Consider the following 23,058-nt stretch of genomic DNA (forward strand, 5'->3'; position numbering starts at 1 on the left):
CACTTACCTCCCTGACACAGAAACTCTAAAAGTGAAACACAAGAAAGGACTCTAATAAATACTATATAAGCAATTCTGACTGCACTGATACTCAGCAGTTGTTCTCTCGGGCAGTTCTCTGGTGTCTCCCTGCTCTGTCCCTCTGCAGGAAACCTACTTACCTGCCCCCCTGTCTTTGAACCTTCTCAAAATAAAAGCATGTAAAGCTTTAGCCTCATGTGGGCTGCGTTAGAGTCGATGCATTCCTGTAATCATGACACTGAGAGGTTGCTCCAGGGATTTAAATCATGTATTAATCCAGACCCTCCCAAAGTGTGAGGCCCGCCCCCTGGGGGGGGGGGGGGGGGGGCGCACAGAGCCATTGCAGGGGGGGGGGGTATGAAAAAGGGGGGGGGGGGGAACAAAACGCTTGGACACTGCTAGCAGGGGGCGCCCACAGAAACGCAAAGCAGGAGATGAAGTATCGCTGAATATGTTTCTAAACCAACTTCATTCAAAGACTAGAAAATATGGTGAAGCAAATCTTCCCTTTGGTTTCACCTGCACAGGTGCCGAGGTAGGTCTCCCTGCAGGATTAGTTTCCCTGCATCGAGAGCAGCGCTGGGCTCTCCAAATCACAGACAGGATCCCACAGCTGTTTATGTTTTTAAACCCATTTTGCATTTTTTGAAAAATGTATTGATGCAATGTTGAATATTATTACACAGGAAAAACCAACTACATGTAAAATAATGACACCGTGACGCCTCTGCCTTTGTAAATGGAGGGACAGTAACTGCATGTAAAACCTGCAGACAGTCAGATTAACAGCATTGTGTCTCTATCATTCTGCAATTCATCTCATGTAAACAATAACGTGGCCACAGCGTGACGTGGAAAAAGGCGCATACCTTTAAAAAAAAAAATCTCAGTTTTCGGTGATTCGAAACGTCGTTTACGTGGACGAAACAGCTGCGTTTTCAAAAATAGGACGCAGTAGGTGCGGACGTAGCGTAAAAGAGTTAGTAGTTTATTTTATTACTGCCTGTAATTTATTGCAGATTACTTGTATTTGCTTAATTGTTTACTAAATGTTTGAGGTGTGAAAGAAACCGCAATGGAGCAAAATATGGGCGTGTGGTTGGAGGATGTGTTTGTGCGTGTGCGCGCGAGAAGGGGTGGGGGGGCGCGAACATTTTTCTTGTAAAACAGAGGGGGGCCCAGTAAAAACAGTTTGGGAACCACTGTATTTATCGTAGTGGAGAGAAATTAATATGAATATTTCCTGTGTGAAGATGATGGTGTGATATCAGGGCTGCCACATGAAGGGGCAACGTGAACAAGTTTATGAATACCTCAGAAAAAAAGCTTCAATGAGTATAAATGATCTTCTGATATTAACAATATCCTGGAACACCAACAGAGCAAACCCACAGAGATGCTCCACTAGAGGGCGACATCATCCAGTAGGCGGGGCTCTCCTTCTGCACTGTGTTCAACCATTGTGTCAATAATAAGTGCTGCTGTGAAGAGAACAATTCTCAGACTGAATGTTGAACATCAGCTAGTTTCTCCTGTTGATTTAAACCTTGTTGTACAGATGGAACATTGGCTGTGGATTATTCTTGCTGCTCTTTTCTTTGGTGAGATACAAACATCAACATGTTTCCTCTGCTTAAATAAATGTGTGAGTCTGATTAATGGTGAGTTTTTAATCATGTTTATTGATCCATCTCTTCCTCTGCATGTTCTGTTCTTCCTCAGAGTGTAAAGGAGAAGACAAAGTGATCCAGGAACAAGGAGATGTCATTGCTGCTGAAGGAGACACAGTTACACTTGGATGTCAGTATGAGAGCAGTGTAACAAATAATTATCTCTTCTGGTACAAACAGGATGGAAACAACAGCCCCAAATTCATTCTGAGTCGTGTTAGTGGGGATGATGGAAACACAGTAGACGAGTTCAAGGAGAGATTTTCATCCACACTGGATTCCAGCATCAGATCAGTTCCTCTGAAGATCCAGAAGCTTCAGCTGTCTGACTCTGCTGTGTACTACTGTGCTCTGCAGCCCACAGTGACAGGAAACAGCAAAACTCTGTACAAAAACCTTTGGAGCAAAGACAACAGAATACTCCACAACATCCACTAGAGGGAGCCACACACTGTTAAACCTCTGATTCTTGTGTCATTGGACTGATGACAAAGACAACAGAGAAATGAAGCAGTAAAGATCAGAGACAGAGACAGAGCTGCTGTGGAAGCACAAAACTATTTGATTGGCTGAGCTATTAACCTGGCCCCGCCCACTGAACCTGTGCTCATCCAATGACATTATTTGTTGGTCATTGTGCTGCAGTGGAAGAACATTGTTCATGTGCTGTCTGTCTGGCTTTAATAACTCCAAAGACATGTTGCTGCACCTCTTTTTGCTTCTATCTCACATTATAGGTGAGTTTAAGAACAGGGATTAAAGTTTAGTTGAAGCTGCTGCATTAAGCAGATATACAGACTGCATTTCACTACTTTTCTTCTTTCTTTTTCCAGGACTAACAGCTGGAGACTCAATCACTCCTCAACAACCTGAAGTCACTGAAACAGAAGGACAATCTGTCAAACTCACATGTAGCTATGAGACAAGTTATACACATCCAGAGCTTTATTGGTACAAACATCATTCTGACCTTCAACCTCCTCAGTTTATACTCTGGAAAGGAGCCAAAGACTACAGTGGTTCTCAATATATTCCTGATAAACGTTATAACTCAGAAACATCAGATCGATCAACTAATCTGACCATAGCAGCCCTAACCCTGGCAGACACAGCTCTCTACTACTGTGCTCTACAAACACAGTGATACAAAGTGTAGAAGAGGCTGTACAAAAACCTGAACACAGATATCTGACTACTCTTCAAAGAGGAGGGAAGTGGTATTCAAAGCACAGCTTCATATCAGATGGATTCTGCTAATTCCTGTTTTATCAGAGTCACTGTGGTTACAGCTGCTAATGAAACACTGTGGGAGGATTCACATGAGCAGCAAATCCACATCAACCACAAACCAACTGCAGGAACGTTCAGACATGAAGTTTTCTGTTTCTTTAAAATAAGCTTCAGTTTCTCACTGATTGAATTAAAACTGAATTATCTGGATGTTCTTTCACTCTATTTTTTTTTTTTTTTTTTTTTTTGCCTGTCCCATTTGGTTCTTTAGCTGTCAGAATTGTTGTCTGAAGACCAACAAGGATACCCAATGGATTTACTTTGCCAAATGGATCATCGTGGCATTGCCGTATTGGTCCATGTGGTCGATCTTTGTTTTTATTATTTATTATATTTTATTTTCAGATGTTACAGATGGGACAGACATGAGTGAGGGAGAAAGAAAGAGGAAGGTAAGGAAAAACAGAAGGGGAGAGGGACAGTGAGACAGGGGGGGAGAAAAAAAATAAGAATCTCCTGGATCACCTGTTGAGAGAAGAATAGAAAACAAGCAAAAAAAAAAAAAAAAAAAACCAAAGCAACATACTAAACACAACACCATCGCATTAATCTAGCTAAGTGTAAACAGCAGTAAATACTAAATATTCAATGTTGTTGTGCAGCACGCAGGACAGATGTGCTTCGAAGTAGCAGCCAAGAAAGGTGTAATTTAAGTCTACGAGCAGTGAACACCCGTGTGCATACCTGTGTGGATCAGCGCGCTTGTATTCCAAAGGTTTCTCCATGTAACGATCTGCTAGGGAGTGTGGGGGGGCCACAGCCCCGTCCTCCAGGGTATGAAGCAGGTATGGAGGAGATCAAAACTCCAGACATCCAGAGGCCCCCAGAACACAAGAGACCAAGGAAGACCAACAGAGGGGCAGCCGCGCCACTGTCCCAACAAGAGCCACCTCCGAAGTGGCCCGAGCGAGCCCCAGGTTCCAGGCCCCGATAAGCGGCCGCCAAGGAGTGAGCCGGTGTGTACCTGGACGCCCAACCCCAGACACAAAGAACCACCAACGCACCGACACCTGAGGGAGTCCGCCACCGGCAGGGGAAGTGGTGGTGGGTGGAGATAGGCCTCCAAACCTTGGAGGGCCTGAGGTGTCCCCAGAGAGGTGGTGTCTGATACCCAACCTGACATATAGACACAGACATACAGGCACACACAAACATCCATTCCCCCCCTCATGCTCTCACTTACTTCACACTCAACCAACGTGGAGACAGACATAAAGAGACGCTGTACACACGATCACACTCCCCAAGCGTACTCTACAAACCGGGTATAGGTACCCTTGCCCCTGGAGGGGGGAACTGCACCCAGACCCAGGTGGTGTTACCCTTTTCCCTGCGGTGGGGAGAGGCAGACCGCCCCGACTCCGTAGCAGCAGGGAGGCCCCACACCCCAGACCGCAGTCGGACGGCCAACTCCTCCTAGCCATCCCGCTCCAGCAGGCCGCAGAGAATGGGGGTGGGAGAAGACTCCAAACCTCCCTCCACCCGCTCATTGTAGTGTTGATGCATGTGTGTTCTAAGGTGCAATTAAAACCCAGGAGGGCATGGATGTTCTTTCACTCTAAAACATTAGTATTTTGCTGCAGGGCGACTTGCATGTGACAAATAAAGGCTTTCTTGAATCTTGAGAAACAGGTGCAGCAAGGTATAATACACAAATATATGAGTGGAGTCTTATGTCCTGACAGGTGTGCTCTCCCGTCACAGAAAGAAGAGTTTCTGTACAGAGGAGAGTAGGAATCATTTCCTGATTTTCTTCTTTATGTCAGTGAGGTTGAATCAGCCTGAGGGAGAAGGAGTTCTGCTGCCTCTAAGGTTGAGTGGATCAGGTGTGATGGGTTGTCCATGATGGAGAGCAGTTCAGTAACCGCTGACCCTCACTGACTTAAATACATCCAAATTCTGACCAATCATGTTTCCAGCCTTGTGAAGGTTGTTGATCCTGATGTATCGCTGGCACTGCTGCTGCCCTGAGCTTCCTCTTGTACAGCATCACTGTTGGTCCTTCAGCCCAGTCTGTCATTCAGGTGAAAACCCAGGTACCTGCAGCTATCCACTGTTTCTGCTTCTTCACACATGATGCTGATGGGTCTATTTGCAGTTTTTATCCTCCAAAAATCAACCACCATCTCTTTTGTCTTGTTGACAAGGCAGAGCATCTTATAGTGAAGGAGGATGATGATACCTTAATGGTGACTCTTACTTATGGGGAAAGTGACAGTGAAACAGAGCTGACATGATTTATTCCGGACAGCTCCACAAAGTTCTCCACCAGCTCCCTGTACTCCGACTCCTGCCCATACTAAACACACCCAACTGCAGAGTCACTAAGACTTCTGCAAGTGGCACGTTTCACTGTTGTACTGGAAATCTGAGGTGTACACGGTAAACAGGAATGGAGATAGGACCATGCCTTATGGTGCCCCAGTATTACTGATCACCCCAGACAAAGAGCCGCTCAGCCATACAAACTGAGGCATCTCTGACAGATAATCAGCAATCCAGGAGACAGTAGAAGTGGTAACACCCATTCTGAGCAGCTTCTCACTCAGCAGAAGTTGTTTTATTGAATCAAAGCCACTCAAAAACAAAAGGATTCTCACAGTTCCACCAGTACCATCCAGGTGAGAGTCAGCATGCTGCAATAGGCAGAAAACACCATGACTCAATTCAATTTTATTTATACAATGCCAAATCATAACAACAGTTGAGTGTCGCATGAATCCAAACTGGAAGCTGGTCCACAGAAGAGGGGCCTGAAAACTGAAGGCTCTGCCTCCCATTCTACTTTTAAATACTCTAGGAACAACAAGTAGGCCTGCAGAGCGAGAGCGAAGTGCTCTAATAGGGTGATATGGTACTACAAGGTCATTAAGATAAGATGGGGCCTGATTATTTAAGACCTTGTATGTAAGGAGCAGGACTTTTTCCCCGTCTGCAAGTCTAAATATCTTTAGTCAAGATACTAACCCCATGGTGCTCTCCAATGCATCCATCTGTGTGTGAATGTTAGATAGAAAGATCATAGAAGTGCTTGTGTGATTGAGGCAAGCTATACCAGTCCATTTATCTAGAAGAGACACCAGTACAAGATAAATCTGCTCTCTCTTTCTAGTCCCTGTCAGGACTCTTGCTGCAGCATTTTTGGATTAACTGAAGGCTTTTTAGGGAGTTTTTAGGACATCCTGATAATAATGAATTACAGTCGTCCAGCCTGGAAGTAATAAATGCATGAACTAGTTTTTCAGCGTCACTCTGAGACAGGATGTCTAACGAGCTTGGAAAGAAAAGAGTCTGCTTGAAGACGTTTCACCTCTCATCCGAGAAGCTTCTTCAGTTAGTTTAACTGAAGAAGCTTCTCAAGCAACTTAAAGAAGTCCAGACACTTTTCTTTCCAAGCTCCTTAGACTACGATGACCTGGATGACTGAGAACCTTCACAGACATCTGAGACGGGATATTTCTAATTTTAGAGATGTTGCACAAATGAAAAGAAGCAGTCCTACATGTTTGTTTAATACAAAGATCCAACCATGCAAAATATGATTTTTTTTTTGCCATTTTTTAAGAGGTCTTGAACTTTTGATCATGATTGTGTGTGCATTGAAGGGCATATACTGGTAAAACATTACTCCAAGGTTCTTCACAGTGTTACTGGAGGCCAAGGTAATGCCATCCAGAGTAAGAAACTGGCTAGATACCATATTTCTTAGATTTTCAGGGCTGAGTACAATAATCTCAGTTTGATCTGAATTAAGAAGCATAAAATTAGATATCATCCAGGTATCTTATGTTTTTAAGACATTCCTTCAAATTGATTGGTGTGTGTTATCTGGCTTTATGGATATATAAAGTTGGGTTTTGTCTATATAGCAATGAACATGTATATTATGTCTTCTAATGATGCTGCCTAAGGGAAGCATGTATGGTGTAAATAGAATTGGTCGTAGCACTGAACCCTGTGGAACTCCATAATTAACCTCAGTGTGTGAAGAGGACTCTCCATTTACATGCACAAACTGGAGTCTATTAGATAGATATGATACAAACCACTGCAGCACAGTACCTGTAATACCTACAGCATGTTCTAATCGCTCTAATCCGATTGTTAAGTGATGACGTGATGAATCCTACTTCCGGGTCTAAAGTAGTCTGCGTTTAATATGGCTTTTGTGTTGTTAACATGTTTAATGTTTTGTATTTTCTTCTATTTGATCTCAAAAAGCTCCTAAAACAGTCAGTGATCACTGTTGACCTCCCTCGGCTTTTATTACCGCTAATCATTTATTTAAGCTCAGTTTTTAAAACCTTAGGATGTAACTACAGCCCAGCCCATGCAGCAGTACATGAATGACTAACCTCGTATTGTGGATGGATTATCTCAGTTGTTCTCCTGGCTGAAGTTTGGTCCTTTTACAGCATCCTGCCATGCGATTATATTTGTTCCTGACCACCGAGAACACTCACATTAACTTTTATCGAGTGGAAAAAAAGTTAGCTTGTTTATATTATGCTAACATAGCTGTGTCGCTAGCGGTCACGTAGCACATCATTATATACAGCTAGCCCAACTTCAGTAACCCTACAAACATCACTAATGTTTAGTTTTCTGTCTTCATTTATGCTGGAAGTGATAGAGCTGTACGTTTTAATTTGTTTCCAAAACCCCGCAGTCAGGACATGCTATATTGTATTTAGATAGAAGCTAGCGAGCTAACTCCCTGCTAACTTCTAACTCCGTTAAATGTCATAAATTCCGTTTTCATGGATGCCTGGATGTTAAACTCAATTGTTACACCTGGTAGAGCAGAACGCTGATCATTTTATTAAAGATGAAAGACTTTTGACAGTTTTTCAACTCTCAGTAATGCCACAGTGATCGTTTGATATATGGACCTGCAGCGGAGTTTAGGTCCAGACACGGCTAGTGACGTCAGACTGAACAACCGGATAGGATATTATGGTCGACAGTATCGAACGCTGCACTGAGGTCTAGCAGGACAAGCACAGAGATGAGTCCACTGTCAGAGGCCATAAGAAGATCATTTGTAACCTTCACTAAAGCCGTTTCTGTGCTGTGATGAGCTCTGAAACCTGACTGAAACTCTTCAAATAAGCCATTCCTCTGCAGATGAGCTGTTAGCTTTTTTATAACTACTCTTTCAAGAATTTTTGACCACAACCACAACAGGCTGGTAAGCAAACTGAACAGAGTCGAGAACATGTTTCACCTGCAAGATAAGTCAGGTAAGCCAAGCTTCTGGTGGGGTTGGAGAGCAGAAGAAAATTAATTGATGCGCACACAAAAAAAATAGCTCCTATATATTATTTTATATAATTTTCACACAATATAAACTTTTAATTCCACAAAACAGAAATTGTCAGCTATCAAATATGCGGCAAGTAAAAGAAAAACAAAAAAATCCAAAAAGCAAAAATCTGAACTTCAACAATGTTACGTCTGAAAGTTCAGGAAAAGGTTAAACCTATCTCACATGTAACAAACCAACACATTTTCAAGTGGTTTTTTTTTTTTTCCAAGCTTGGCTTCCATGATAATATTTTTTCTGTACAAAGACTACAATTTCTGGCCCGTGTGAGTTTTCATGTGGCGCAACAAATGACTACTAGATATGAACATCTTCCCACAAGTTTTACAATGATACGGCCTCTCGCCTGTGTGAGTTCTTATATGCACCAATAAATGACTACTACATCTGAACATTTTCCCGCATGTTTTACAAGTATAAGGTTTCTCACCTGTGTGAGTTCTCATGTGCTTCAATAATGAACTATTACATGCAAACATTTTCCCACAGCTGTTACACAGATAAGGTTTCTCACCTGTATGAGTTCTCGTGTGCTTTAACAAATAATTTCTAGATGCAAACATTTTACCACATGTTTTACAATGATAAGGTTTCTCGCCTGTGTGAGTCCTCATGTGGATAGATAAAGAACTGCTACAGGCAAACATTTTCAAACAAGTTTTACAAGGATATGGTTTCTCACCTGTGTGAATTCGCCTGTGCTTCAGTGAATCGCTACTGTATGCAAACATTTTTCCACATGTTTTACAAGAATATGGTTTCTCACCTGTGTGAATTCTCATGTGGTAAGTCAAAGCACCCCTCTGAGTAAAACCTTTCCCACAAGTTTTGCAAAAATACGGTTTCTCACCTGTGTGAACTGTGTAATGTCTTTTCATTTCATAATTCTGCTTAAAAACTTTTCCACAAATCTCACATTCTAAAGACTTTTTACATTTGTCAGAGTTACACTGATTCTTCGACGTAGGGGAATCTACTGCATGGTTGTGACTTTTGGTTCTATTTGTATTTGACCCTGAATCTACATCCATGCTTCCTTCCTGATTTTGGCTCTCAGCAACAGCAGAGCTATGAGAGAGGAGATGATTGCCGTTTGATTCTGGTTCATTTTGCTCACTTTCCTCATAAACAGCAGTCACCATAGAGGTATCAGTCTCCTCCTGACTGCTGCACAGTTCCTCCTGTTCCTCTTTAATCTGTGGAGGTTCTGGTTCCTCCTGCTCCACACTGGAGCTCCTCTCCTGGTTCCAGAGCTGCTGCTCAGGGAGAACCTCCTCCTCCTCTTTAAAGACAGGCTGCTGTGGGACATCTGGAGGGACGAAAGGAGAAAACAAAAAGGAAAGTGGTGTGGTAGAAAATCATCTCAGTAAATATACTAGCAAAATAATTTTCTACAACATGAACATGTTGTTCAGAAATACACAAAAAGCTTCCATTTCTGGTCAATGATCACTGATGTCAGTCTAGTCTTTATTCCAACCTTCCCAAAAAAATTTTTCTCTTTTTTTTTTTTTTTTTTTTTTTAAATAGGAAAAGAAGTGATAATAATTTTTAAATAACTATCAATTAGATGTATTTTGGGCAATTTCCATTGTAAATATTCAGGGGAAAAGAGAAAGGTAGAGTGGAGCTGAGCTGTGATGTCATCGAGTACAACACTGTTTCAATCATAAAATAACCACAGTGAGTCCTCGAGTACTTGAAAGTCTGGACTAATTGGTGAACTTGTAAAGAATGAACTAAGAAATACACAAGTATGAACCTGACTCACATGGCATTAAGAAAAGACCATTTACAGTATGGAGAGGGAGGGAGGGGTGAGACATTAGTAGACCAGTGAGGGGCTGTGATTCAGAAAGAACTGATGTACCATCCTGAAGAAATGATTACAACAGAAAATCGTATTTGGATGAGCAAGGAGCAGAGATGGAAATTTTGGATCACACTCTCAGGCCCCCTCCTGTATCTGAACAGTGTCTCAGCTGCTCAGATACATGAATGCCTGGCTTTCACTTAGGGAGCAGTTGGAGAATAAATGGAGCGCAGTGCCGTCCTGTCCTCTGTTTGCTCTTTGTTAGCTCACGTCTCCAAAAAGTCCTCACAATCAGAAACGTCCCGCAGAGCTGTGATCAGGATCCTCCCTCAGAGGGACACTCACCTGTCCTGTGCAGCTTGATTTGGGGTTTCCAGGTGATATCCAGCAGTCTGCGCTGACGGTCGATCTCTTCCTCGTACTGGACAGATTCATTCATATCTGCTAATATTTCTTTAAATTTGGACGGAATAAATGTATCAGGATCCTGAGAGAGGAGCTGCTTCCTGTGTGGTTCTGGTTCACTGTGCTCTCCTTCCTCAGCAGCAGTCACCATGAAGGTGTCCGTCTCCTCCTTCAGTCCCAGCTGCTCTCCCTCCTGACTGCTGCACAGTTCCTCCTGTTCCTCTTTAATCTGTGGAGCTTCTGGTTCCTCCTGGTCCACACTGGAGCTCCTCTTCTTACAGACATAATGCTGTGGGAGTTCTGGAGAAAGACAGGGACACATGCCAAAAGAAAGTGATGACGATAAACTCTGGACTCTTACTGCATTTAAAATTGTGGAATGATTGTGTCTGAGGCAGGTCCTTAGTTAAAGTTTGAGCTCTAGAACATAAAGTCTTAGCTTCAGCTCTTTGTAGACTGACTAAATTGTAGCTCTGTTGAGTTGTCTGGAATGTAAATGGCCTGTATTTGTATAGCGCTTTACACATTCAGTCATTCACCCATTCTCACACACCTACCTAAATAACCTCCTCTCTGAGACTGATTGAAGATGATGTCATTATTGGTCGATAGCATGTCAAAATGCTTCCTAACTGCTGATATTTATTCGTTTTGGTGGCTCCATAATGTGCTAACAGTCTCCGTGCACGCTCGTGATGATCCTCAGAATCACTTAGATCCCGTTCATGCATAAAACTAATTCCCAGGTCTTTTCATCAGCTCGAATCACACAACGAGGCAGTCGCACATTTCAGAGAAACGGGGCCTCGTTTATCTTTGGTCATGTGATATTAACAGACCTCGACACTGGTTTCATTTGGACACGCCCCTTTTAATCAACACAGGCCTCAGTGCCAGACATATCATCACCACTTGCGTGGTTTGTTCTGGGGAAGGAGCTTAAGCTTTGTAAGCCTGAGTTTTGCTCCTGAAGAGGAGCTCAAGGTGGAGCGCAAGAGTAAAGGCTGGACAGTAGCCCAACAGCCACAGGGCTAGCCTGTGGGATTTTGTTTAGTTGATTTATTCATTCATTTAAGTTTCCTTTGTTTTTTTTTTTTTACAGTTCTTAATTTGTTTGTACAAGTTTGTTTTTGGTCGTTCATGCCACCGGCCTGTGCGGCCATCACTGTGGGTTTTTGTAAGGAAATTGCACGTCAGGTGAAGAGAATGCCTGCCTCCACCTGTGCTTACTCCACCACACCTGCAGCCCCCTTACGAGCTAACAGAGTCAACAAGGCAGTATTTATGATTTTTATAATCAGCACAGTGTGTTGCCAAGGAGACGATAGTGACATTGACATGCATTTGAAATTCATCGACATCTTTATCTTTCTTATACTTACAATAATAATAATAATAATAATAAAGTATTTTCCTCTATTCTAAAGAGTTTTATTGCTGCTAGTTAAAGACACTGAAATATAGTCATTCATGGTGCTTTTATTATTCTCTCATAATAAGACTTGAAAATGATCATAGATGAACCCGAGAACACGTTTAATCAGAAAACATGCTGATTTTCATTTTTTATAAATGGTTGAATATGTGCTGATTGCAGCAGAGAACAGGGAAAATCTTGTGATTTCTATGATGTAATAATTTCAGATTTCGACAGATATTAAACTTGAAAATGATCCTTGATTCACCCGAGGACGACTTGAACAAGAATGTAGGGTTATCATTGATAACAGGTTGGTTGTTATATTCTTAGAAATGCATAATTGTGCCGGTGTGTATTTTGTATTTCCCTTTTAGTTTTGGTAAAACAAAAACGTTATCACGTGTAAAATCTTGTGGAATTTGATGATCAAAAATTGCCACTGAATTATATTACACACTGCAACAAAAGGAACGGCGACGTACTAACAGATCATCCCAACAGGAAGAGGAAACAACCTTTTGGAATACAGATTGAACTTTCGAGCTGCATGTAAATGCATCATCAAATGCAGCCGCATATTGAACAGCACATAACCATGTAAAATTACTTACACGTAGACTACATCATGTGTTCATCCATCGATCAGAGTGTGTTGGAGCCATTTGTTCTTTATTTTTATTATATTTTGAAATTTGTTAAAGTTTGTTGTTAGTTTACTTATATTTTGGGGTTTATTTACAAGTTTATTTGTAGGTTAATATTTATAAAATAAATGGTGGAGAGTCCCAGATATATATCTCTCCACCATTTGACATTAGAACTGAAGAAGCTTCTCGGATGAGAGGTGAAACGTCTTCAAGCAACTTAAAGAAGTCCAGACGCTTTTCTTTGCAAGCTCCTTTGACTACGATGACCTGGATGACTGAGAACCTTCACAGACAGTCAAACCAGATGTTTCCCCGTTATGTCGATATCAGCTAGTCAAGTACACACCTACACAGCATGAAAAAAAGTCCATGAAAAAAGCCACACAAAAATGAATGATTGCTGGTAAGGGTTTCTATACATTAGTATTTACGAAGGGTATGTTGTCAGCCGCAGCTTTAAAGTTTCAAGTTCCACCAAGCAAAGAAAAAAGGGAAGTAATTTTGCCACTAATGTCAGTTCAGTTCCAGGAGTCAAAACTCAATCCACTGGAAGCAGAACAAATCCCACCGTTTGTTTTGTTCACACAGCAATCATTTACTAGAGAATTGCAAGCAGTTCAAAGCTAAAATGCATCGGGATGAGTTGACTTTTATCAAGGAAAGGGGAATTTGTTTTTGTTGTTTGAAAGTTGGTCACACAAGCAAAGACTGTAGGAGTCGTTTGGATTGCAACGTGTGTCACCGGGGTTCTTCATATAGAGCGGAGAGTTCCATGTGCATCCTCAGGTCATGAAGTTGATGCATTTTCTTTTCTATTTTTCCAGTTCAAGTTAAGAGCCAAAAGAGCAATAAAACTGTGCAAACCTTTGCATTTTTGGATCCTGGAAGTTCAGGTACATTCTGTACAGAAACTCTGGCAAAAAGACTGAATCTAAAAGGTAAAAAGACCAATATCCTTTTGAGAACAATGAGTCAAAATAGGATTGTTGGTGCACAAGTTCTGTCTGGTCTGGAAGTGTCTGGTATGGAAGCAAATGATTTCATGGCGTTGCCAGATGTTTTGACTCAAAAGACTATGCCAGTTTCTACGGTAAATATTCCCCAGTAAGGCGACATCGATCAGTGGCCTCATCTTAAACCTGTTAAACTTCACAACATTGATGCAGACGTGGAGCTACTGATAGGCACTGATGCTTCCAACGTTTGAGAGCCATGGAAGGTGATAAACAGTGTGGAGGGTGGACCTTATGCTGTAAAAACCAAAGTTGGCTGGGTCATAAATGGTCCCCTGTGCACTGGAAGTAACAGCGGAAATAAAAACTGCACTGCTGTAACAGCCAATAGGATTTCTGTTGAGCGTCTTGAAGAAATGTTGATTAAACAGTACAATCATGATTTTAATGAAAGCTCCTCAGAGGAGCAGACTGAAGTCCAGAGAGGATCTGTGTTTCATGGATATTGTTAGTAGCTCAATAAAACGTATTGGAAATCATTATCACATGGATTTGCCTTTCAGGAGAGAAGGTCCCAGCTTGCCAAATAACCTCTGTGTCGTGGAGCAGCGTCTCCAGAGTCTCAGACGGAGATTCGAAAAGGATGCTCGTTATAAAGATGAATGCACTGAATGTGTAAACAACATGCTTGAACAAGGATATGCCGAGCTTGTGCCTGCAGAGGAGTTGCACAAAGATGATGGAAAGGTGTGGTACATCCCTCATCACGGAGTGTATCATCCCACAAAGGGCAAGTTAAGAGTTGTATTGGACTGTGGAACAACTTACAAAGGAGCATCATTGAACAGCCAGCTTCTACAGGGACCTGATCTCACAAACTCGCTGGTTGGAGTTCTGATCAGATTTAGACAAGAGGTTGTTGCATTAATGGCGGACATTGATTCCATGTTTCACCAAGCTCACGTCTCAGAAAAACACGTCAACTTTCTCCGTTTCCTGTGGTGGCAACATGGCGACACTACAAGGTTGGCACAGGAATACAGGATGAAGGTGCATTTGTTTGGAGCAGTATCTTCGCCAAGCTGTGCAAATTATGCTCTACAGAGAACTGCAGATGATAATGCACAACAGTTTCCAGCTGAAGTGGTTGATACAGTCAAAAGAAACTTTTATGTGGATGATTGTTTGAAATCTGTTGCTTCAGAAGAGGAGGCAGTGCACATGGTGAAGAGGCTGACAGATATCTGCGCTAAAGGAGGATTTAAGCTTTCAAAATGGATCAGCAACAGTCGCACAGTGCTCATGTCCATCCCAGAGGAAAGAAGAGCAAAGGAAATTAAGGCTCTGGATTTGGACACAGATCAGCTTCCAGTTGAGAGAGCACTGGGTTTACAGTGGTGCATAGAAACAGACAAGTTCCAGTTCAGAACCTCCCTGCAGGACCGTCCAACAACAAGAAGGGGCATTTTGTCTGTGGTCAGCTCACTGTATGATCCTTTGGGAATCTTGTCTCCCTTCAGTTTGCCAGCTAAACTGTTGCTACAAGAGCTTTGCTGACAAAATTGGAAGTGGGATGAAGTTATTCCCCACTCTCTTTCCCAGCGGTGGCGTGATTGGCTGGAGGATCTCCAGCTGGTTCCAAAGTTCAAAGTGGAACGTTGCATTAAACCAAGTTGCTTTGGAAGACCAGATAAGGCACAACTTCATCATTTTTCTGATGCAAGTCAAGATGGTTATGGAACGGTGTCATATTTAAAGTTGGAAAAGAAAAACCTCAGATGTTGCTTTTATCCTGGGAGAAGCTAGAGTTGCTCCTCTCAAGCAAACTACAATTCCCAGGCTGGAAGTGACGGCTGCAGTTCTTACAGTTCGAGTGAATATGCTTCTGCAAAAGGAGCTGCAGGTAAGGTTGGAAGAATCAGTTTTTCGGACTGATAGTACAACAGTACTGAAATACATCTCCAATGAAACCTGAAGATTCAATACTTTTGTTGCAAACAGAATTGCTGTCAATCGAGAAGCAACAGATGTGAATCAGTGGAGATACGTTTCTTCTAAGGAGAATCCTGCAGATGATACATCCAGAGGCATGAGAGCTGGGGATTTCCTCAAATGTAGGAGATGAATTAAAGGGACAGAATTTCTCTATAAGTCAGAAAAGGAATGGCCTAAACTGGATGTGGAGTACAGTGCAACTTCTGCAGATGACCCAGAGGTCAAAAAGGACCTGACAATGAATGTCGTTGTGAAGGAATTACAAAATCCTACCAACTATCTTATCCATTACTTCTCGTCTTGGGCAAAACTTAAAATCTCTGTAGCCTGGCTTTTAAAGCTGAAAGAGGCCTTGGTGCTGCTGGCGCAGGTTTGAATAAGATTGATCTGGAAAGTCAGAAAGAAGTGGAGATAAGAATGGAAAGGTTTAAGACCACTTTGAAGAAAGGAAATATGACTCCAGAATATGTAGCAAAGACAGAACGAGCTATTATTCAATATGCACAACAACAGAAATTTAAAACTGAAATGGCTTTAATCAGCAATGGCCTGAAAGGAGTCTCCAAGGGAAGTAGTCTCTACAAACTTGATCCAGTGTTGGATGCAGGAATCCTCTGAGGGGGTGGCCGAATGACTAAAGCAGCCACGACTATGGAAGTAAGCATCCTGCAATTTTGACAAAGGATATGCATGAGTCACTGATTTTACGCCATATCGATCAAAGGTTGGGACTCGCAGGAAGAGCGACATGCTGTCAAAACTGAGACAAAAATACTGGATACTAAATGCAAATTCTGCTGCCAGGACAATCATTTCTCGTTGGTCAAACAAAAGGAATTGCCACTACAGAGGGACACTCACCTGTCCTGTGCAGCTTGATTTGGGGTTTCCAGGTGATATCCAGCAGTCTGCGCTGACGGTCGATCTCTTCCTCGTACTGGACGATCGTTTTTTCAAACTCCAAGAATATTTGTTCAGCAGCAGCAGTTAGTCGCTCGTTGATGAACTCTCTCAGATACTGAACTGAAGGCATCGTTGCTGCCGCAGCTCACACACTCAGCTCACACACTCAGCTCACACACTCAGCTCACACAACAACATAACCGACCTCCAGCTCAGTCACACAGACAGCTAACACTACTTCCGCTTTTTCCTTGTTCACTTCCGTCTAGTGTCGCACAGTAAAGTTCCGCCAGAACAGCACATAAGATCTATCGTACAGTTTTAGTTTGGATATTATTTCTGCTCCCGTATGAACAGATTCATCTGTAAATAAAGTTCACGTCCAAATAAAAGTCAAATAATCAGATATTTGTGATGCAGCTCATCAGAGTTACAGCTGTAAATGTCCATCAGCTTAAACACATTAAACAGCCAATCATATAGCCGCAGACATTTAAAACTCCACCCTGTGGATCACCAACATTAATATCGTTCTTCGGACTCTCTGAATCTTTTAATGTTGTAATTGTAACCGAGGACAAGGGAAGAGTAAACGGGGCACAGAAATAAAATGATAATTTATTTATTACATTAGTTAAACATACAAAGTCCCAGTTATTTCCAGACACTTACAACATCCTGCTGATATCCCAGCTGCACATGAGACTTACCACACAAATGGTGTGCACACAACGCTGCAAACCGTTACACCCCGTTTAGCAACACTGCAACCGATTCACCTGCGGCACGCACTGCAAACAATTCGGGTCTCAGCACAGCTGGGAAGCAGCGCTATGCATGGCCTGTAATATAAAGGGAAGTGACACAAACAAATAAAAAAACTAAGGAGGTTAGTCCGCCCTTACACAACTCACTGCCAATCAATAACCGTCTTTACAGCTGGACGGACTAACCAAAACAATCAAAAGAACGAAGGACAGCAGAGACAGCACAGCTGAAAAACACAAACAACATTATCGATTAAAATATTACCCAATAAAATATCAATATTATGAAACCATTCAAAGTCAAAGCTAAAACAAACACTCAATATGCCTACAATATTGATCAGTCTCCCTGCGCGCAGTCGATCTGGGGCTTGATCAATTCTTCCATTAAAAAAGTCCAACGACACATTAAAAATCGGCACCTACAATATGATCCAAACAAAATGGCAAAAGTCTCTTACCGGTAGTAGAACCACTCGCACCCGAGTGAATTAATCGCCTCTGGGTTTTTTCCACAGAAGAGCGCTGACTTCACCCCACACACCCACTACCCTTTCACAGCTCTTCAGCCAATCACCTGGCAGAGAGCAACAACCTGCAGGTTGAACTGTAGATGATGAATCTGAGAAACATAATTGTTTGATTCCTTTCGCAGAGAGTGGATCACTCTAACTCTGACACTCTCAGCCTCTCTGGGACGATCTTTTTATCCACACGTTAATAAAGCAGCTCATTAATGTCACGTGTTCAGCCTCTTCTTCCTTTGAATCACACTTTTCCAGTCTATTGTTGCCCCACCCTCACTTAAAAAACACGATGGGACAATAAGTAATGAAACAAGCTCAGATTTGTCAGATAATGAATAAATATTATCTTCATAATATTTTACATAGATGTAGGCTTGAAGGTGCTCACAAATCCTTGTAAAGCTAGTTTCAGCTGCTCTCTTAACCACAGGAGTTTTGTCACAGTAGGTTTGCTTAGTCCAATTTTTACATTTGATGCTCTTCCTGATGCAAAATCAGTATCGTCCTTTAGAGAAAGCTGCTCTCTCTTGTGACTGCTGCAGAGTTCCTCCTGGACTGCAGGGACAAAAGGAGATCAGATGAAAACTGACATAAATTTAAAAAAATGCATCTGTGCAAATATTTTGTTTCAACTACAAATAAGCTTGCTTCAGCCCGGTCATGAGACCGAGTAGACGTGCAGGACACATCAAAGAGTGAGAGTTAAGAGTCAACAGCAGCGCCTGTTACTGGAATAATGATCAAAATCTTTGATCATTCAAAGCCAAAAAGAGTCTGTCATCAAACCCTCAGATCAAAAAGGAAAGAAGCTCGTTCTCCTGCTGACAGCCAGTCTTTGGTTTTCACAGTGAAAAAGCTACAGAAAAAATAATAAGGAAGAAAAAGTGTTTCCATTTTGTCAGATTTGTATTGTTGGATTGTCATTTATGCTTAGAAATAGATATTTATTGAAAGAATGTCTCATCCTAGGAGGTCTGTAACAACTCTGTGTAGCATGAAGAGGGGAGTGCGTTCACTCCTCTTCAGAGTGTTCTGGCACAGATCACACTCCTCCTAGGATCATGAGAGAGGTCGTATCTTCTCTTGTTGATATACGGTATAGCGAGCACACGTATATCTGTTTGAGTGTAAGAGCCTTCTGTTTATGTGAACCGCTGGACTCCTGCCACCAGCTTTGGGGAGTCTTCAGAGTCACATCTTGACACACACACACACCTGGGCGTACACACAGACAAGGTATTCTTTGTATCAGGGCCGGCCCGTGGCATAGGCCGTATAGGTAAATGCTAAGGGCGCCGTCCATCAGGGGGCGCCACGCCAGTGCCACAAATGTTGAAAAAAAAAAAGTTGGTACTATTATTTCTAAATACAAAAAATAATCCCACGTTAATTAAAATGCAAAGTAAAGCTTATTTAATAGAAATATTATTTGTTACAACATTACACTACACTGCTGATGTAGGGGGGCGCCACCTAAAATCTTGCCTAGGGCGCCAGATTGGTTAGGGCCGTTTCTGCTTTGTATACATGTGTGCCTGTGTATGACGTCATATGTTAATGAACTTATGCATATTCATGTATGAAAGGAGTGCTACAGGGAACCTGGCTGAGAGTCTGACGGAGGTCAGGTGGCTCCAGTTGGGTCTCCCTCATGCATGAGTAACACAAAGAACTTTGGTGACTTGCGTCTTGCTTTTTGCTGTTGTAGTAAAATTGTCTCATTCCAGCGAAGGGCTGTGCTACACAGACCCATCACATTTCATTTACTTTGTTCATGCATTTGTGATCCATCCTAGTGAATCCAGCCTCCAGCCTGAAAGCTAAAGTGCTTCTATTGGTTCACTAACAGGAAGTGTAAGAAAGAAGTGAAAAAATATATAAAACAGGAAACAGCGATTCGGGGAGGAGCACGGAGGAGTGACTGAACTGCAGAGGAGAGAAAACCTTCCACGTTTCATTAACAGACCACAAAGGTTAAAGATTTCCAACATGCTGCCTCTGGACTGTTATCTTATTTCTCTACTGATTATGACTTGTCTAACAGGTACGATATTATGTGTTGTATACATTTAAAAATATTTTAGTCATTGATAAATATGATTACACTGAAGAAAATGGGACATTGTACAAAACATATTTGTCTCATTTTAGGAGTCAGATGTGAAGAACTCACTGCAGACAAGGAAGACACGTCCAGTTTGGAAGGCAGCGCTGTTACTCTGTCCTACAGATACTCCAAACAAGCGTATGAAAGCGATGAATTTTACTGGTATCGACAACATGCAGGAAAAGCACCTGAGCTCCTGATCGCTCACGTGGGATCAAAGAATTTAATGAAACGAGAATCCTCCAGAGTGTCTTTCAAAGTGGTCGATGACAGAAGACAAATAACGATCTCCTCTGCTGCAGTGTCTGACTCTGCTGTGTACTACTGTGCTGTGAGGCCCACAGTGACAGGAAACAGCAAAACTCTGTACAAAAACCTTTGGAGCAAAGACAACAGAATACTCCACAACATCCACTAGAGGGAGCCACACACCTTTGTTAGGATACAGACTAACTCATAACACAGCTGTGATGAAGAGCTTCAGATGAAGTTAATGTGATTTGAGCCTCCTCCTCCTCCTGACTGCAGAAACCTGTCTGACTCCAGCTGTGAACATCAGACCACTCACAGCTAACTCCCAGTGAACATCACTTCCAACATTTCTCCTCTGGAAACATGGAAAAACTGGCTGTGATTTGGATCTTTGCAGCTCTCGTAGGTACGTATGTTTCTGACAGGAACACCTGAAGTTCAAAGACATGTTTACAGCGTTACAGATTCAGTTTGGACTTTCTTTGAGCTCAAGTTTGGAGTGATTAAACAGAAAAATATTTCAATTGTGAAATCAGAGAAACGTCAGAGAAACCAGAAGTAAAATGTGTTTAAAAAAACACAGTAATACTCACAGATACTCAGCCTCATGGACAATGTTAGTCTGATGGCTTCATTTTCTCTACTTTTCCAGGACTAACAGCTGGAGACTCAATCACTCCTCAGCGAGATAAAGTCACTGAAACTGAAGGAGAATCTGTCAAACTCACATGTAAATATCAGACAAGTGAAAGTGATGTTTGGCTTTACTGGTACAAACATGATTCTGACCTTCAGGCTCCTCAGTTTATACTCTACAAAGGAGCAAGATCTCGGAGTGGAAATGATTATATCCCTGATAATCGATATGACTCAGAAACATCTTCTACATCAACTAATCTGAGCATAGCAGCCCTAACCCTGGCAGACACAGCTCTCTACTACTGTGCTCTAGAAACACAGTGATACAAAGTGTAGAAGAGGCTGTACAAAAACCTGAACACAGATATCTGACTACTCTTCAAAGAGGAGGGAAGTGGTATTCAAAGCACAGCTTCATATCAGATGGATTCTGCTAATTCCTGTTTTATCAGAGTCACTGTGGTTACAGCTGCTAATGAAACACTGTGGGAGGATTCACATGAGCAGCAAATCCACATCAACCACAAACCACCTGCAGGAACGTTCAGACATTTCAGAATCAGAGAAAATTTGTTAATCCCAGAGGGAAATTGAGTTGTCATGGCAGCAAATATATAACAAACAACAAGCACTTATCTAAAATGAGTGTAGAAACAGAGTAGTGATAGATAAATAGATAAATATAGAGATATAGGTATAAACATAAATTGACATTAGTGATGAGGTGTGTGTCTGTGTGTGTGTGTGTAAGAAAAAAGCATCAGAAGTCAAATACAGTAACTAGTAATAAACTCCCAACATTGTTGGTGCATTAATGATGTTTTACAGCTGAAACTTTTACTTTGTTATTCTCACATTTTCTCCAGAAGGGTTTAAACTTGTAATTGAGACCTAAACTGATTGCACTGGCACATGAAAGTCACCAAGGGATTGTGCACACAAAACAAAGATGAAGAGATCTCTAACCCTAACCCTTTTGATACTGCAATACCTGCTTGTAGATTTGTCATAACTTTGACTGACAGCTACTCCAAATGGCCTGAGCTTGCCTTTTCACCTTCTGCTACTACTAATGATGTTATTCACTTTCTCTCATCTGTCTTTTGTCATCATGGCAACCAGAGACCATCGTAACAGACAATGGTACACAGTTCACCTCTGTAATGTTCCCCTCATTCCTCCAGAATAGAGGCACCTCCCACAGCAGAACATCTGTCTACTACCCAGCTGCAGACGGAGCAATCGAACGGTTTCATCGTGCCCTCCGCACCTGTATCCAGACAGCAATCCAGCAGTCAAAACCATGGAAGGAGACTGCGCTGGATTGGCTTCAAGTTTACCGTGCAACACTGCATGCAACACCACGTGCAACTACTCTCCTCTCTCCCTATGATCCTATTATCTCGCCTTTCCTGCTTGTTAATGCTCGCACCTGACTCTTAGACTCTATTTTTCCTTATACATATTTTTTACGACTTGTGCTTTTATTATGTTTTTATTTTAATATGCATATTATATTACCCCTGTGTATTAGTGGCATTGACCTGTGAGTATATTTGATACTTTGCTAAGGCCTTATAATAGGGGTGACCGGGGATAGTTGTAACTAGAGATGGACCGATCCGATATTACGTATCGGTATCGGTCCGATACTGACCTAAATTACTGGATCGGATATCGGAGAAAAATAAAAAATGTAATCCGATCCATTAAATATCACAAAAGCACCTCACAAAACTTGCAACGCGCCGTAACTCGCCTCAGAACGTTAGCACGTCGGAGCAGTATGCATCACGTGATAGAGCGGCTGTGGCATGCAGGACCTGTCGGTGGTCTGGATAGCATGTGGAGCTTCGCTAGCAACCTGGCATTTCATCTCCGACAAAGTTATCCCGAGAGAAGTAAAGCAAGTGTGTAAGTCCATCTCTGAATGTTTGTAAAGCATTCCTGCGTTAAGCTTAACAAACGACTGCCTCTCCTGCTGCTACTTCAATCATGAAACTGCTTAACGATCAGCTGATCGGCTTTTCTGTCGCGAGTCCGTGTCTCTTGTTTGTTTTTGGCCCACTTTGCACCAGAAAGAGGAAACCAGCGGCTGAACAACAGCAGCACGTTTAAGCTTGATCAGCTGTTGTTAGAATGTATTTAATATTACTTTCTACGCCAGGATCTTTTTCTACAGCTGACGTAACTGTGCAGGGGCTGATCTAGCAAAGTTTAGCCAGGGGGGCCGATAGGGCATTAACAGGGAAAAGGGGGCACAAAGACATACTTTTCTTTCTTATTCTCATTTAAAATGTCGAGCTTTTAATAAATAATTATC

General features: G+C 42.1%; 1 protein-coding gene and 1 gene segment (V, D, J or C); one reads left to right on the forward strand and one right to left on the reverse strand.

The window, feature by feature from the left end:
• Nucleotides 1-8,300: 8,300 nt before the first annotated feature.
• LOC146686844 (uncharacterized) lies at nucleotides 8,301-18,285 on the reverse strand. 2 transcript variants are annotated; one of them, XM_085440233.1, is made up of 4 exons: nucleotides 17,672-18,285; nucleotides 16,402-17,437; nucleotides 10,466-10,825; nucleotides 8,301-9,616 (listed from the first exon to the last, which is right to left on the reverse strand). In XM_085440233.1, exons 2-4 carry the CDS (start codon nucleotides 16,571-16,573, stop codon nucleotides 8,556-8,558), a joined length of 1,593 nt encoding a protein of 530 aa, XP_085296359.1. In that variant the 5' UTR covers nucleotides 16,574-17,437; nucleotides 17,672-18,285; the 3' UTR covers nucleotides 8,301-8,555. The 2 variants fall into 2 exon arrangements, with proteins under 2 accessions (XP_085296359.1, XP_085296358.1); XM_085440232.1 differs by having other exon boundaries at nucleotides 16,402-18,285.
• A 1,165-nt stretch (nucleotides 18,286-19,450) lies between these two features.
• Nucleotides 19,451-20,269, forward strand: LOC146686845 (T cell receptor alpha variable 8-2-like). The segment is given in 2 exon segments: nucleotides 19,451-19,781; nucleotides 19,889-20,269. Coding segments are annotated over 2 exon segments (429 nt in total).
• Nucleotides 20,270-23,058: the final 2,789 nt, after the last annotated feature.

Source organism: Copadichromis virginalis, linkage group LG18 (genome assembly GCF_057382275.1).
Source record: "Copadichromis virginalis isolate Kocher_CV1m ecotype Utaka linkage group LG18, C_Virginalis_male_GT1.1, whole genome shotgun sequence".
Lineage (NCBI taxonomy): Eukaryota > Metazoa > Chordata > Actinopteri > Cichliformes > Cichlidae > Copadichromis > Copadichromis virginalis.

Coding starts and splice junctions, on each gene's coding strand:
- LOC146686844 (XM_085440233.1), bottom strand. CDS start 16,573: ATGCCTTCAGTTCAGTATCTGAGAGAGTTCATCAACGAGCGACTAACT. Junction 10,826..16,401: donor AATCAAGCTGCACAGGACAG/GTGAGTGTCCCT, acceptor GTCTTTCTCCAG/AACTCCCACAGCATTATGTC. Junction 9,617..10,465: donor AATCAAGCTGCACAGGACAG/GTGAGTGTCCCT, acceptor TCGTCCCTCCAG/ATGTCCCACAGCAGCCTGTC.